Here is a 17,332-nt window from a genome sequence, read left to right as displayed (position 1 = left end):
AATATATGTCTTGTCTTATCTTAACTTATTTTGTTATTGTGATTATTGTTTATTGCAGAGGCATTTCCTCTGTTGCAGTCTTAAATTTATTATATATTGTGTAAATTGATTCGAATGTGATGATAAATATCAATAAATTACTCTAAATAAACGTTAAAACTGGGAGTTAAAAATGTCTTTAGTATATGATTGTTGTCATTATGTTAGAAACGTAATCTTACGCGCATAACGGACATTTTCAACATCTTCAATGATACTCGATCCCAAAATATTTGTAGATTTATATATAAACAAAAGAAATGTTTCTTGTGGGATATTGCTTGACACAAGGACAGCATGTGTGTAAGTGTTAAAATTGAAGTTCAGAACTGGTCTGAAGTAATTTATAGTGCTATATTTGATATGCTTAAGGTTCATGTGTGCCCTTTGGCTAAAATGGCTGCATGTTCACCCCAAAATTTACTCTGAGTACAGACAAACATGTGCATTTGGAAAAGTTTTAAGGCATATATCATGCCCTGGATAAATAAAATTCAAATGTTTTATTTTTTACAAAAAAATAAAAACAACAGAATTTAAAGGATCAATTGACAATTTGGTCATATTAACTTTTTTTGTAGATCTTACTTTGCTACACATATAAATTGATGTTTACAGTTTATATCTATCTATGGATATTCAAGATAATAACAAAAAACTGCAAGATTTCCTAAAACTACCAATTTAGTGGCAGCAACCCAACAATTGGTTGTTCGATTCGTCTGAAAATTTCAGGGCTGATAGATCTTGACCAATTGAACAATTTGACTCCATGTCAGATTTGCTCTAATAGCTTTTTTTTTAGCCATGGCGGTCAATGGATTTGAAGGTATTTGGTCCAGTAGTTTCAGAGAAAAAGATTTTTGAAATAGTTCACGACGACGCACGCCAAATGATGGCATAAGCTCACATGGGGACCTTCGGGCTCCGGTGAGATAAAAAAAAGGATTTCATCCATACTTGAAAGAGTCAATAAAAAAAAATACGGCTTTGCCCCTCACAAAATTTATCAGCGCTGTTCAAACAAAAGACAGCTTATAAATAAAAACAATTTTTTTTTAAAGTTAAAGAACGATTCGTGACAATTAAAAGTCAAGGAGTTGTGTCATCGAGCAAGGTCACCAAGTGGTTGTCAAAGATACAAGGCTTATAAACGCAGCATGTTTCATGGTGATATCACCGACTATTGGCTCTCAAATCAGAGCTGTCCAACCTCTTCATTTACCCATAGGCTCGTCCTGTGTGAAAAGGTACTTAAGCCAGCTAGTGTCAGCCTAAAATACTGAATACCTGAAGCCCTCACACACGAGCCACAGATAATTTTTTACTTCACACAGGCATTCTATGAGTATTATAAAGCCTACCCTAGGAGTAGATAGCAACTCCTCATAAGTGGCAGAATAAATGTTCACCTGTGTCATCTGCTATTCCTAAGCCTTCGTGCATATCAAGGCTCAGTAATTAGAATGTTATTGTTTGGATTGAGACATACCCGGTATATTTACAGATCAGACTATAGACTTCCAAGATTTGATAACAACACTATAATACAACAACTCAGATGAAGACGCATTTATTTCACAAAAATAATCTAATTATACACTGTGTCACAATTTAGATCAACATCTCAAAAGTTTATTTACTGTGTTTATAAATTTTCATCCAATAGATATTTTTTGGTTAACACAATTGAACAAGAGTTGTTTTCCTTTTATCACCATTTTGGAGGTCGATGTGCACAAGTTTCCTCATAAATCAGACTTAATCAACTTGTTATACTGACCGTCCGACTCTAGAAAAAGTCGTTTTTAGAACAATTGTAATTTCGTTTGACCTTAATTGATACATCACTACAATCTAGTAACGATCTATATCCAGACGTGTGTGCAAGAATATAACATATTTCAATGTTCTTAGTCAAAAAAGTAAATCAACCATTAACACCTCAACAAGAGTGCACACGCTGAAATGTCTCGCCTTCTTTACTACTCATTGATATTATGTTGATAGTCCTAAATATAAAGCTTTATTACAACTGTCACATAAACTTAAAATTAACCAAGAAAATTAAACATTGACCAATAAACCATGAAAATGAGGTCAAGGTCAGATGAACCATGCCAGACAGTCATGTACGGCTAACAATTCTTCAATACAACAAATGTAGTTGACCCATTGCTAATAGTTAAAGAAAACCAGACCAAAACACAAAAAGTGAACAGAACAATGAACCGTGAAAACAAGATCAAGGTCAAATAAAACCTGCGTGACTGACATAGATCATAAAATATTTTCATACAGCAAATATATATCATATATAATAAGTAGCCGCCGGATCACTATCCCTATGTCGAGCTTTCTGCAACAAAAGTCGCAGGCTCGACAAAAATTGTGGCCAAGGAAATAACTCAACTCAGATTATATCAAATAGAAACCTAGCTGTGTCACTTCTCCCAAAGTAACAATAGATATACCTTCAAGTAAAATAACAAAAATACCGAACTCCAGGGAAAATTTTAAATGGAATATTCAAATGGCAAAATCAAAAGCTAAATCACATCAAACTTTCCCGGAAAGTAATCATCAAAATGTTGATGGTTTTCAGTACCTAAAGATGATCAGTCATATTCCTGACTTGGTACAGGCATTATCTTATGACAAAAATGGTGGATTAACCCTGGTTTTATAAAAAGCTACACTCCTCACCTCATAAAATTCCATTAAATTGAGACAATAGGTAAAAATTTAAAAAAATGATTTTTAATCTGATTTTTCCCCAAAAGGAGCAGATGTGGACACCACCTCTAGATGCAACAGTAGATATGTATAGACGAAGGCAAGATTTACAACAACAAAAGAAGAGAAGTATACCAATTGGAAGAAAAAAACAACACTGATCAGGCACAAAGAAAATACAACAGCTACACAACTATTAATAAAATGTGTATACCAAAGAGTAAAGTAAGACAAAAGACAAACCCAACAAAAGACCAGGGTAGATAACTCAAGCGGTTGCAGTTCTTATTCCCTCTGAAACACCTGTCAAGTTGTCCTTGCCAAGTAGAGATACAGAGGAATACTGTATTCAGTTATAATCAAGGAAAGGAAGTATCATAAGAGTATGACCATTTAACATTTGGTGATAGAGGGGGCAGTATGATTCTTTATGGTTGTTCAACCAATTTTAAAATGTGTACTAATTCACATAAAATGTATAATAAATACATGTGGCCCAGCCAATCTAAAAAGATAACAAAAGTCATGATGTAGTTATGTCAAATGATTTCTTTACAAATAAACTCATCTAAGATACCAAGACTAAAATTTTGTAAGTCAGACGTGCGTTTCCTCCTCAAAAGACTCATCAGTGGAGCTCTAATTGAAAAACTGTCTTATTCATTGCAGCTGTCAACTATTTAAAAGGTTAAAAATCTCTTTTTTTGTAATTCTTATTATTGTAGAAGTTTGTTTTTCAAATGAAGCATAACCAAGTGTAGGGAAACTTAAGTAAACAGCAATTTATGGCAGTGTGAGATATGTTTTTTTTTAATGAAAGGTACAGATTCATTTTCAGGACCATAATCCTACTCCATAATAATCTATATAACGTACAATATTATACAGCTTTTTATAAATCAGAATGGAGGTTGTAGGTAGGGGCTAGTTAGCCAATAGACAGTCCAGGGACACAGTTATCTGCCTTCAATTTTAATTGTCCACAAACATAGTTCCTTTTAATTTCAGTGTTATTTTTCTTATTTTTTTCTTTGCCTTTTTTTAATTACCATTATTTGTTTGCATTTAGGTGAAAGATGAGACTTTAAATATACTGTCTGAAAGAAAATTTTTGTGTAATTTTCAGTAGAAATGAGTGATTTGGTTAGGTAAATAAAGGTGAAAGTTCCTCTTATCATGCTTATCAGGAGCTCTCTGGCTTTATCCATTCAGTTGTCCTTATATTTTTGGTTACCAGGAGAAAAAGAGCCAATAGACATTTTTTAATTTTTATAAGTTTTTGGGTAACATTCAATTCTTATGCACACCAAATCTTATTAGAAAAGAGCAGGTGGAATTTTTTTTAATCAACATTATTTTATATTAGACAGATAGGGGAAATTAACTGTGTTCCCTGGTCAGAAAAAAACAACCAACATACTTTTAAGCAGTTAAGTAGAACCTTTTAATTTGTTTTTAAAGTATTGCAGTACTTGGTTCATGGATTCACGAACGGTTCCATCTATCCATGACATTTCAATAGAAATCATTTCATCTTCAATTTGTTTGACATACAGATTACACTTCAAGAGTGTAGTCTTCTCACTTTGATTGTTTGCGTCAGAAGTAGTCAGTAGTAAATTATCTGCGGTGGTATCACACTTCATTAGTTTTACACCAGATGAACTACAGGCTTCTTGATTATTAGACTCAGATTTTACTTTATCTCCATTCATACTTGTATCAATGTTATCCGTACTTCCATCTGGGTTTTGTACCATTTCCTTAATTTCAGAAATTGGTGCATTTCCTTCAGTTTTTGGTATCTTTGCTTCCAAAGTATCGGAACTCTTTGAATGTTTTCTTTTTCTCTTTTCTGATGTATTGCCAGCAACACTTACATCACCTTTTTCAGGTATTTCTGAAAAATTTGCTTGATTTTTCTCTACAGGTAATGCACTCAGAGAAGTGGATAATTGTGTAGTATCTTTAGAACTATTTTTGTTCATATCATTGGTGCCTGTTTCTCTAGCAATCAGAGAAGCGTTTAACTGCGTAGTATTTTTAGAATTGTTGATGTTCATATTTTTGTTGGTGTCTGTATCTCCAGCTATCAGAGAAGCAGCATATTGTGTAGTATCGTTAGAATTGCTTATTTTCATATCTTTAGTGTCTGATGAATGTTCTTTGGCCTGTTTCTCCTTAGGATGTCTGCGTTTCCTTCTTTGATTTGACCATGTGTTTTGATATGCTATCAACACCATGGATATCTTTGTTTCATTGGATTTCTTATCTTCACATTTAATCTGAAATTGATAATAAAATATTAAATGAGCATAAGCTACAAGTTATAAAAAATAATTAAAATACGATTTTTTTGTTCAAACATTAATGAAAGTGAAAAAGTGAAATAAGAAATCAGTTCATCTGAGTTCCACACAAATCTCATGTGAAACTCGTGTGAATTTCAATTTTTTCACATGAATTTTACATGAATTCTAAAAAATAAAATTATTTAACATGTTTAAATAACATATAAATTTTTAAATTAATTAAAATCATGAAAAATATCATTTCTGTTTTGTAAATTCATATGAAATTCATTTGGATTTCAATTCATGTGAATTTCACCTGAAAAGGTTCATGTGAGGTTCAGGTATAAGCTTGTTTCAGGTGAATATCACAGTTTTTTTATGTGAATTTCATGAGATTCATTTTGAAATTCAAATATGAGCAAAATTTGCCTGTGTACAGATGCAGGAATCAAGATGTTATGACCATTTTGTGATTTAAGTTTCGGACATTTGATTGAGGTAAACTAAAGTAAGAAAACAAACACGACAGATTTAGCAATTTTTCTATAAATTATAAAGGGCATAACATATGAACAGTAAAAGTGAAAATCTATTTTCAAACTTGATCTGTTTTTTTGTGGTAATGAGCATCATGTATAAGTTTCATAGCTTTTGGTTGAGGCAAACTGAAGTAGAACAGAAACAAAATATTTAGAAATTTTCATGTTTATAAAGGGACATAACTCGTGAACAGTACAAGTGACACCACCCAATTTCAAACCTGATATGTTTTTTTTGTATTAACCCTTTCAATGCTACACAAAAAAATAGAAAAATGGCTGCTGCTGCTGCATTTTTTTTTAGTTCATTCATTAGAACAGTATTTTCCTTTTCAGACTGCTGTATCTTTTTTATTATATGAGATACAGAGAAAGATTTTGCATGAAATATGCTCAGGAGAGCATGAACTGTAATGTTAGGCAATTATTTTACTGAAATTTTTATCAGGTTACCTGCGTTTTCAGGTAATGTACAGGTAAAAGGTGTAATTTATTACATTTGTGTTGAATTTTGAATAAAAACTACTTTTAGTCTTCATTTATTTTGTTGTTTTATCTGCCATATTGTAAAGAAGACACCAGTTGCCCAATTCTACAGCGTATTGTACCATACATAACGTTTTATGTAATCGTGGCACAAATGAATAGCTCCGTCCTAAAAAAAATCAGTCAACTTCCGTTTTCCCCCCTTTTTCTACGTCTCGTAATGATCGATCAAATCATATTTCCCACACGAATTTAATGTAATAAACACATTGAGATAACAAGAAACCTTTTAACTAATCCTCATTGTTAGTTTCGCCAAGGAAATGCTGAAATTTTTCCATATTTACAGATTCGTTTCCGATTTCCGCCATTTGCATTTGTCAAAATATTTGTTTTCATTTTCCTTCTATTTTCCTTCTACTGCATGATTTTACTATAAAAATTGTCGGGATTTCAAGCGCAAATGAGACCTTGCATATCCTAGATTCAAACGAGAAAAAATTAGAGAGAACCCGAATGAAAACCGAATGGTTTAAGAGTCCTTATGAAAAATCCTTTTTCATCGTGGCATATGCCGCGAATAGCAGTGGCGAACGGCGTACGTCATCGCGCCATATGCTGTGTATAGCGTTGAAAGGGTTAATAAGCATTGTGTATAAGTTTCATAGCAATTTGGTTGAGGCAAACTGAAGTCCGAGAACAGAAACTAAAAATTCAGCAATTTTTATGTTTTTAAACTCATGAACAGTAAAAGTGATGCATATGATTTCGAGCTTAACCTGTGTTTTGTGCTAATAATCATTGTGTATACCGGGTACATAATTTTTATAACATTTGGTTAAGGCAAACTAAGAAGAACAGAAACAAAAATATCAGCAATTTATTCGTTATAAAGGGACATAACTCATAGACAGTAAAAGCGACACCACCTTATTTCAAACTTGATCTGTTTTTTATAATAATAATCATCATGTTTAATTTTTATAACATTTGGTTGAGGCAAATTTAGAGAATGGAAACGAAAAATTCAGCAATTTTTATTTTTCATAAAAGGGCATAACTCATTCTCGGTAAAAGTAACAATATCCAATTTCAGACTTGATATGAGTTTTGTGGTAAAAGCATTGTGTAAAAGTTTTGTAACATTTGGTTGAGGTAACTTTAAGTTAGAGAATGGAATCAACTTTTGGGGACCTACAGGACTGACCGGACGAACAAAATGGTTGGATAAGGGTAACACTTAATGCTACAGACGGGGCATAAAAAGTTCTTACCCATAAATGTTGAAGTTTATCTGACAATCCACTCTCAATGTTTTATAAAAGAGTACTTACCTGTAACTGTTTAAGGCACTCTTTGATTTGATATGCCACCCCCTCAGTTGTATACATGATGCCAGGGATGTCCTCTGGAACAACATAAGACAATGGTGGTCGCTTTTCTTTTCTCTTCTCTTTAAATTCAGATTTCTGGTGATAAAAGGGCATTAGCTATGATTTTGACCAAAAATCAAAGTTTACATTTTTTTTTTTTTAAACTTTTATATAATAGTTATCAAAGGTACCAGGATTATAATTTAGTATGCCAGACGCGCGTTTCGTCTACATAAGACTCATCAGTGACGCTCATATCAAAATATTTATAAAGCCAAACAAGTACAAAGTTGAAGAGCATTGAGGATCCAAAATTCCAAAAAGTTGTGCCAAATACGTCTAAGGTAATCTATGCCTGGAATAGGAAAATCCTTAGTTTTTCAAAAATTTCAAAGTTTGATAAACAGGAAATTTATAAAAATGACCACATTATTGATATTCATGTCAACACCGAAGTGTTGACTACTGGGCTGGTGATACCCATCGGGGACGAAACGTCCACCAGCAGTGGCATCGACCCAGTGGTGTAAATAGTTATCAAAGGTACCAAAGCAGAATTTAAAAATATCATTATTTTATTAGCAGTCATTTTGATTCAATTTCTTCAAATTAAGCTCAAAAACATTGTTAATATATTATTAGCTTACAATTAAATAATTGATGTGTTAGAAAACATATGCATACAAACTTCAATTAAACCCTTAGCTGGGGAAAGGTCATGCATGTTTAAAGCTTGTTCAGTTATTAAAAAGAAAAGAATGTCAACGTCTGAAAGTGAAACTAGTGATCCACCTGGGGAATCAATTTCATCAACATATTACAATTTCAATTTACATAATGGTTTGTAATTTTGATCAGAAGTGTTTTCATTGACTTTCAAAATCATAACTATGTCTTCCTTCATTATGAGCATAACATGGCATTCAGAATAAAGGGTATAGCTAATCCTGATTGGTTGATATGTGCGCCTGTTATGTTTTGTTTTTAGAGACTTCGTGCATTCTGCATTATACATAAGGCCAAATAAATTATTTGCCTTAGCCCTAACGGAACTGAGATGTTTTTTCAACGTCAGGATGAGACACATATTTTTAAGTGCAAAATTGATAGGGCATGGGAGATAAGTATAAATTATGCTAAGAAAAGCAACGGGAACCTATATTTTTTGGAAAGAAACATTCTGTCCTTATATCAATTTTTAATTCTAGCAAGGTTTCGTTAAAAAAAATCAACTATCTAAAGTTTGTATCTTCAAAAAAGGCTATTATTGTTGCCAATGGGGAAATTAATTATTTAGTTCAATCTTAATGACTCCATAGTGGAAAATGGGAGATAACTCATTCAAATTTGTCATGGATAAGAGTACCCAAAGGAACAATATTAATGATAATTCTTTATTCAAAGAGGGTTACAAAGATAGCTATAAAACTTATCTTCCCTAAGGACCTCATAAACTAAACTGAAAAAATAACAAACAAATGAATAACAAAATAATCAAACAAATTTTTCAAATGAACTTTTGATTTTTTCAGGGATGTTGGTGAGATATTCCATAAAATAGATCCAAAAGGAGTAAATTTTTGAACATGAAATCGGTTGAGACATCTTAGTATTGTTCTTTTTAATTTACTTGATCAAAACAGAGTTAAATTGGAATCAGAATTTCAATGCTTAATAAATTAGTTCAAAGGGGGGTGAAAGATACCAGAGGTACATTCAAACTCATAGATCGAAAAATAAACTGACAATGCCACTTGCTAAACAAGAAAAAGACAAACAAACAAATAATAGTACACAAGACACGACACAGAAAAGACGAAGATGTTTCTCATTTTAAAAGGACTTAATGATAAAATTAAAGTCTATGATTACGATTTTGGTTCACGGCCATTGCATATCTTTGTCACAGATGACAAGGTGTATGTTCAATTTGTCAAAATACTGTTTTCTTACCAAATTTATGACATATCACAAGATTTTCTTACTTAATGATATTGAAAACACATTCCTCTCTTAATTTACAGGTTATACTGTTAAACAATACTTACAGGAAATTTAATATTTTCATCAAATGACCAGCCAAGTCCCCATCTCATTGTCTTACCCTGACAAAATTCTGTTGTTGAGAAATTTGAAATCTACAAAGACAGAAAAAAAGATTTCTTGTGATAAAAATCTTTGTAATAGAAAATGGAAAAAAGAAATTCTACATTTATTCTAAAACAAATGTCAAGTCATAGACGTAATATAATTTAAATTAAATGTAACAGTTCAATTTATTTCACTTGAAATTTAAAGTTGATTGCACTATAGGCTGTATATCTTTGGACAATATTTGATATAAATAATATCTATGTCCTCCAGATGATTTGGTTCAATGCATCTTAATCTATTCATATTCAAAATTATTTCTCCTTTTCTATAAAATGTGCCAAACTACCAGAAGAAAATTTTTCACAAAGGTCTGATGAATATGTAAATCTGACAAACCATTCATTAAAAGCATTTATCATTCTCTCCTCCTCTCTAACATACCAAACATATCTACTTACCTTAAGCTTTCTGAGTTCTTCTTTCAGGGGAGACAAACTTGTTTTCTTTCCAACCATACTAGTATATACTCTATAAATATAAAATAAAAGACAAATTATATAAAAAAGTTTAATACATGTTTATAACTCATTTCTCTCACTCTCATAATACAATGAGATTATTCATAAATAAAGATGGTTCTGAGTTTCAAAACAAATCAAATACATTATGCTGCCATCCAATCAATAAATAAAAGACCAAAAAGAAATTATTATCTCACAAAGGCAAAGGTTCCATACGGCCCTAAATTGGCTCCTGTTTTTAAATTAAATTGAAATAAGGATTTAATGAGCAATATCAAAATGAACCTAATATATTGACTAGATAGGGAAAAGTCTTTTGTTGAAAATTTACATACCTCCTTTTTATAAATGAGGTCACAAATAGTACTTATTTTGATTTTCCATGTACAAATCAATGAAAATGGGTAAAACTCCATTGATTATTGGACAGGAAACATAGAGAAGAAGCCACTAGATTATAACAACATATTACCTGACTTTAGTTTTAAGCTCCAAGGATTCATGAATCATTTTCTTGACAAACTCAACTTCTCCTCCAAAAGCCACACTTTCTGTAGGACTTGCTGTATTCACGGAATGGGGTTCTGGTCTGTCATCTGAACGAGTATTTGTGATACCCTGTGCCTCTAGATTGTCCATAAAAAATGGTGGATTACACATGCAGAAGGTATAGGTGGCAGCACTAGTCTTCAAAACATCTAGCAGGACAACATCTTTTTCAACCTTTTGAACTACAAAACAAATAAAATTCTAATTAATATTATAGTACATTGTAGTACTTAGAAGCAACTTTAATGTTTGTTTCATTACCTTGTTATAGATGTTTTACTATATTTGAATCAGTATTGCAAAAACAAGAACTTCTTATTAAATAGTTGTATAAATTGTAAAGATAGGTCATTAATCTCTGATTTAGTGGTCTTTCTTAAAAATTTAGAAAACTGTTTAATTAGAAATTCTTATTTCTGCAATGCTCATCTAGTCCCATTATTATAGTTAATAAAAACCTCACAATAATTTCTGAATTCACAGTTCTCGTAACTAGTTTCAAATGAGATTTATGTAAAAGCTGGGAACAGTATATCTAACAGACTGCAAGTTAGATGCACTGGCATCTCTTTAAAACTTAGTTTAAATGACATTTTTTTTATATTATCTTTTGTATTTGCCCAACGGCTTCAAAAATTGACCATTGGGGATTGTAAATGAGCAGTGTTCTGAAGATAACAGACAAAGGAGATGATCATTGTCCATGAAATTACACTTAAATAATTTAATTTTGGATGGAATGCGTCTTCTGATTGGCCGACATTATTTTGTTATCAGCCCATAGACATAATTAAGTCACGTAACTGTGACATCATCAACATTTTTTTATGGTTTTCTACGGTTTAAAATGGAATTTAGAATTAAATTATAAGAAATGACTGTAATATTGTTTTGTCTATTCGAAATAACATAAAAAAATATGGTGCACACTGTGAAATAACCCGTTACATGCGTTATTCAGTGAGCACCATTTTTTTTATGTTATTTTTTCATAGATAGAAAAAATATTACAGTCATTCCTTAAATGATTTGTAAAGTCATCTGCAAAGGGCAAACAATTATACATTCTTTTAAGCAAAGAAGTTCTCAGAATTCAAGAATACAATAAAATTGTATTTATTTAATTAAAAAAATCTGAATGTCTAACATTGTCTAAGGCACATAACTAAGCCAAAAAATCATTTACCTATACAAGTAGATAAAATACACTTGTAGAAGTATCCTACATATTTACTTATATTAATATTCACTTCTTCAAGTAAATTAAATTACTAGTTCAAGTAGTAACCTTGACTGAAGGACACAAAGTCATGGCACTACAAAAATGTAGCTCACACTGGCCCAATGGTGAGTTTACAATGAATTCACAGTTAAATTTAAACTGTTCTTACCTTGTATTAAATCAGTCAACTGGTTTCTTTCCACATTTTTCACAGCACATGTGAAGTTAGTATCATCCAGTTCAGTAGCAAGAAATCTCCATTTGTTCATTCGAGCAGAGAGAAGGGGATATACACAACTTCCTCCTGTTCCTGATGAAAACAAAATTAGAATTAAGCTTTTTCTGATATTACAGCTATTTTCCTAATGCATGTAGATAAAAAGTTTGGTTTGCTTGCTTTCTTTGTTTGTATAAATCTTTGCTGAAGCATTGTAATTAAGATTCACATCTGCAATTAATAGAAAGACGTCATACTTTTTATGCTTATTGCTTGAGCAAACATTTATGCACATTTTTTGTATCAGCAGGATAAGAACTTTGAGAACTTAGTATCAAGGTGTGATTTATTGACTATTTTATTTGTAATTTTTTGCTATATTAGCATGTTTTGTGTTTGTCAGATAATGATGTTACCTAGGACTTATTTTAATTGTATGTTCCTTGATGTATGTTATGTTTATCTACAGATCAAATTTTAAAATGGAGAGCATTGACCTCTCATAAAATCATTTCAAGTAAATTAAGTTCAGTAGTTGTCATTTGTTGATGTGGTTCATAAGTGTTTCTCGTTTCTCATTTTTGTCGAGCCTTCGACTTTAGTCGAAAAAGCGAGACTAAGCGATCCTACATTCCGTCGTCGTCGGCGTCGTCGTCGGCGGCGTCCACAAATATTCACTCTGTGGTTAAAGTTTTTGAAATTTTAATAACTTTCTTAAACTATACTAGATTTCTACCAAACTTGGACAGAAGCTTGTTTATGATCATTAGATAGTATCCAGAAGTAAATTTTGTAAAAATAAAATTCCATTTTTTCCGTAATTTACTTATAAATGGACTTAGTTTTTTCTGCGGGGAAACATAACATTCACTCTGTGATTAAAGTTTTTAGAATTTTAATAACTTTCTTAAACTATCCTGGGTTTGTACTAAACTTGGACAGAAGCTTGTTTATGATCATTAGATAGTATCCAGAAGTAAATTTTGTAAAATTGAAATTCCATTTTTTCCGTATTTTACTTATAAATGGACTTAGTTTTTTCTGCGGGGAAACATTACATTCACTCTGTGGTTAAAGTTTTTAAAATTTTAACATCTTTCTTAAACTATCCTGGGTTTGTACCAAACTTGGACAGAAGCTTATTTATGATCATAAGATAGTATCCTGAAGTAAATTTTGTAAAAAGATAACTCCATTTTTCTGTATTTTACTTTTAAATGGACTTAGATTTTCTTCCAGTTAACATTACATACAGTCTGCAGTTAAAGTTTTCAAAACATTTAATAGATTTATTAACTATCCTAGATTTTTACCAAACTTGGACAGAAGCTTCTTACAATCATAAGATAGTATCAAGAGGAATATTTTTATTGATTTTTTTCCTCACTTTTGTTGAGCCTGCGATTTACAGCAAAAGTAGGCGAGACACTGGGTTCCGCGGAACCCTTACAAATTTTTTATATATAGATTAGACCATTGGTTTTCCTGTTTGAATGGTTTTACACTCATTACTTTTTTTGGCCCTTTATAGCTTGCTGTTTAGTGTAAGCCAAGGTTCCATGTTAAAGACAGTATTTTGACTTACAATGGTTTACTTTTACAACTTGTGACTTGGATGGAGAGTAGTCTTATTCGCACTCATACCACATCTTCTTGTAACTGCATCTGCATAGATGATACACAAGTGCCTGTTCAGGGTTGTTGTCTTAAATCATAGTGATATTTGTTTTCTCATTTAGAGAATTAGTTAATGAAGGCAAATCTCTTATCATGTTAATTGTTTTTATTTCATTTATTCAGTACTTTTTTATTTATAAACTAAAACATTTTTTAAGCTTGTCAAGTTACATTGAGTGTAGACAGTCTTGTTTATGGTAAAATACTGTAATATTGCCCTCTGGATGTCCTTCATTGTTTTTATCAGAATTAGTTGATCTCAAGGAGGATATTTGACATTTAGGCCCTTTTATAGCTGACTATGCAGTATGACCTTTGTTCATTGTTGAAGGTAGGAAGTGACCTTTAGTGGAATGTCTGTGTCATTTGGTCTCTTGTGAAGAGTCATCTCATTGGCAATCATAACACATAATGCTGACATTTTCTTTTTTAAATGAAGGAGTATATTTTCTAATTTTGATTCTACATTTTGATTCTCAAGATTCTAATAAATAAAAATATGTATGCTTAATATTACCAACATCTATTCCTGAGATGTCTCCCTCAATACTGGAATCTTTCAAAATATCTTCTATCCATAAGATATAGTTAAGCCTCAAAGGAATGGTAGGTACCAGTCTATCAGGAGGCAACACAACATCCAATCCAAAGTCTTCTTTCATAAGTGTGGTGGAAAGCTGCCTTAAAGAATCAGGATTTCTGAAGTCAAGGAAAAGCTTTCCACTTACATCTGGATAAACGTGTTTCCTAAATTCTGGATATTTGATGGCAAGGTACTGGAAATTTGCCTTCTTGCTTTTGTACTTGTTCCTAGGATGCATGAACTTATTCAACGCCATGATTTATTCTGAAAAAAATAATTTATTACAGGTAAATAAAATGCCTGTTTTTCTCACAAAATTGCGAAAAAAGAAGGGTATTTGCCCGTTGAAATTGGTTCTAATACCGGACCCTGTTAGATACCTGTACTAGAAAAATCCATGGACTACCTATAATTATTAACTAAGGAAAACTGTTCACTTACATACATACTATAAATATTTATAAAACTTCTGAGTAGCAATAATTTCAAAAATTTTCAAAACTTGCTATAACTTTAAATTGATTTTTCTCTGTGGACTTTACATATGAAATGAGATAAGATAACTACGAGAAACATATATATTGACCTTTCCATAAAATTTGACAAATCGGAAACCTAGATTAAGAGAGTGGGAAGATACCTTTTACTGTGAGTTGCATATTTCCAATGAAGTCCATGCAGGTAGGCAAAATAATAAAGGTAGACATACTTGGGTAGGCCTGCTACGAATGATTCCCACAACAAAGTGTAGATAAATCAATGTAGATTTACAGCTTATTAAGTTTAAGTGAGGTTGACAATGTAGAAATCGAAATGAAACAGAATTTCCTGACTGGGTGACTTTTTTCAAAATGCGAGTTAAGTACATGTACATTGTACATGTACCTTGTTTTATGAATCATGATAACAATATTTTGTCGAATCACTGTAAAAAACTTAACCAATTTAACACTAACGGTAGCAGAAAATGACCGTTTTACAAGGGGGATAAGACCTTTATCTGGACTCTTACAGGTTTCGAGAATTCGTTTTTCCATTTTCGGGATGTCAGGATTTTAATTTATTTAAATTTGGGACATCAGGATTTCTTGATTTTAAGCCCAGGATTTCGGGATCAGGATCCCTCCTACTCTTTGATGATCAACTAGTACTGTAAAGAAAATTACCCTCATAAAGGTAACATTATCAGTGTTCCAGCTTGAATCTCAGGGCAGAAGGGTGCTACTTGTCGGAAAGGGCACTTTAGCGCAATAACCCAAATTGTAAGGGCACTGTTTGGCAGTGTATTAATAACCTTGAATACATGTATATATATTGCTAGGCTCAGCTGCAGAACATTACTTGTATTTTAACCTTATACAGAAATTAATGTGTTCCAAGTGTTGGTTCCAGTAAGATTTTTTTATTCTCAAATTATCATACCATGACACAAGGCATATCATTTTAATTGATGTTAATTTATGCAAACTGTGCATTTTGATCAGGAAAAAAATCCTTAGAAAAATCTTTTTTTTTAAATTTTATAATTTATATAACTTAATTATACAAGTCTATAAAAATAAACAAGTAGTTCTGAAAGATGGAGCTAAACAAAATTGAACTTGTTATGTAATTAAATTATCTACATTAAAATTACTTGTTTAGACATACATGTATAGTATTTGTGTTATCATGGTTATTGAAAGTTACCTAACTTGTAATCCTTTAAATTGTTACAAAAAAGTATTAAGAAGTGCACACCAAAGTGCTCCTAAGTAGGGAGTTTTATAAATATGTCTCTGATTATAATGATGCAATAATACATTGCATATATTACAGTAGGTATAAACTCCATTATGGTTAAAAAATAAAAGCATTTGTTAAGTGCTTCTATGTAAGGAGGATTATAATACAAGAAATAAAACAGGAAGTGGTGCAATCTTGTTATGTTCAAATACAAATTTCTTTGGTTCTTCTTTTAATTTTATACTCGTGGTTATAAAACAAAACGTTTTTACCAATCTACTTATTTAGTCAAAACTTAGTATGCCTATTAAATTGTTTTAAATTTTATTTTAAAATATATTTTTTTTATGTGTACATATGCTATAATACGTAAACATTACAAATGGCTGACATGGTCATTTTCATTCTGTATTAAATATCTAGTATTTGTTCAATTATCTTAAATCCACTAATTAGCAGTGAACAATCACTAGCAGAGGTGATAAAACTGCCAAAGGCATTAGGTATTTAACTTAATCCTATTGTCAGTTAATTAGTGTTACACAATCAGGTAACAATTTTACCGGAAACGCCAGAAGGCATGAAATTTGTAAAATGTATCTTTTGAAAAGGCAGAGGGGGACATTCTTTGGCTTTGGAGGGCAGAAGGGCGGGGCGCCCTTCTATTTAGGGCAGGCGGGAACACTGATTATGAGTGGGTCTCATTGGGGTCTAAAGAGTGATGCGGGATTGCCTATTTTTCGTAAGCGTGAAAGTCAATTGTGTCATGAAAACGGAAATGAGGTCTTGCGGGACCCAGGAGATAACAAAAAAATGAGAATTGCTTAAGCGCATAGTGTAAGCGGGATAGGGGAATCTAACAAAACAGTAAGCAGGATCCGGGATCGGAACCCCCCAATGAGACCCCCTTATGACATCTTGAAAGACTATTAAATCTCTTTTCTTTACACCATAAGTCGCAGAAAGGCGTCAAGGCAAAAAAAAATTAAAACGCTTTCCAAGACGTCATATTTATTTGGGCTAGGAACTTCTATCCAAAGTGAAAGACTCACAAGTAACATGAGTAAGAAAGACACAGTGACGATTATGATCAAAATACCGAACACCATCGTATACTTACTGTTAAATAGTTTGAGGAAACTTCAAAATAAGCAACTTCAAATGTTTACTTGAAACTGGTATTTTAAAACAGCATAAAAATGTATGAAAACATCTAAAATAAATCACAGCCAAAACGTTTCATGGGCGCAGACATATTGGATCCCGAGGAAGTCTCG

General features: G+C 31.9%; 1 protein-coding gene across 3 annotated transcripts; it reads right to left on the bottom strand.

Annotated features, from left to right (window-relative positions):
- Window positions 1–4,182: 4,182 nt before the first annotated feature.
- Window positions 4,183–17,332, bottom strand: LOC134681334 (RNA N6-adenosine-methyltransferase mettl16-like). 3 transcript variants are annotated; one of them, XM_063540915.1, is made up of 8 exons: window positions 17,225–17,332; window positions 14,265–14,594; window positions 12,023–12,163; window positions 10,555–10,813; window positions 10,020–10,089; window positions 9,516–9,605; window positions 7,429–7,563; window positions 4,183–5,060 (listed from the first exon to the last, which is right to left on the bottom strand). In XM_063540915.1, exons 2-8 carry the CDS (start codon window positions 14,584–14,586, stop codon window positions 4,206–4,208), a joined length of 1,872 nt encoding a protein of 623 aa, XP_063396985.1. In that variant the 5' UTR covers window positions 14,587–14,594; window positions 17,225–17,332; the 3' UTR covers window positions 4,183–4,205. The 3 variants fall into 3 exon arrangements, with proteins under 3 accessions (XP_063396985.1, XP_063396984.1, XP_063396986.1); XM_063540914.1 differs by having other exon boundaries at window positions 17,176–17,330; XM_063540916.1 differs by lacking the exon at window positions 17,225–17,332 and having other exon boundaries at window positions 14,269–14,402.

This window comes from Mytilus trossulus, chromosome 8, assembly GCF_036588685.1.
Source record: "Mytilus trossulus isolate FHL-02 chromosome 8, PNRI_Mtr1.1.1.hap1, whole genome shotgun sequence".
NCBI lineage: Eukaryota > Metazoa > Mollusca > Bivalvia > Mytilida > Mytilidae > Mytilus > Mytilus trossulus.
The sequence above is the reverse complement of the archived record's forward strand: the minus strand, read 5'-3'. Positions and strand labels throughout refer to the sequence as shown.

Coding starts and splice junctions, on each gene's coding strand:
- LOC134681334 (XM_063540915.1), bottom strand. CDS start 14,586: ATGGCGTTGAATAAGTTCATGCATCCTAGGAACAAGTACAAAAGCAAG. Junction 12,164..14,264: donor CATCTCAGGAATAGATGTTG/GTAATATTAAGC, acceptor TGTTTTCATCAG/GAACAGGAGGAAGTTGTGTA. Junction 10,090..10,554: donor GAGCTTAAAACTAAAGTCAG/GTAATATGTTGT, acceptor TTATATTTATAG/AGTATATACTAGTATGGTTG.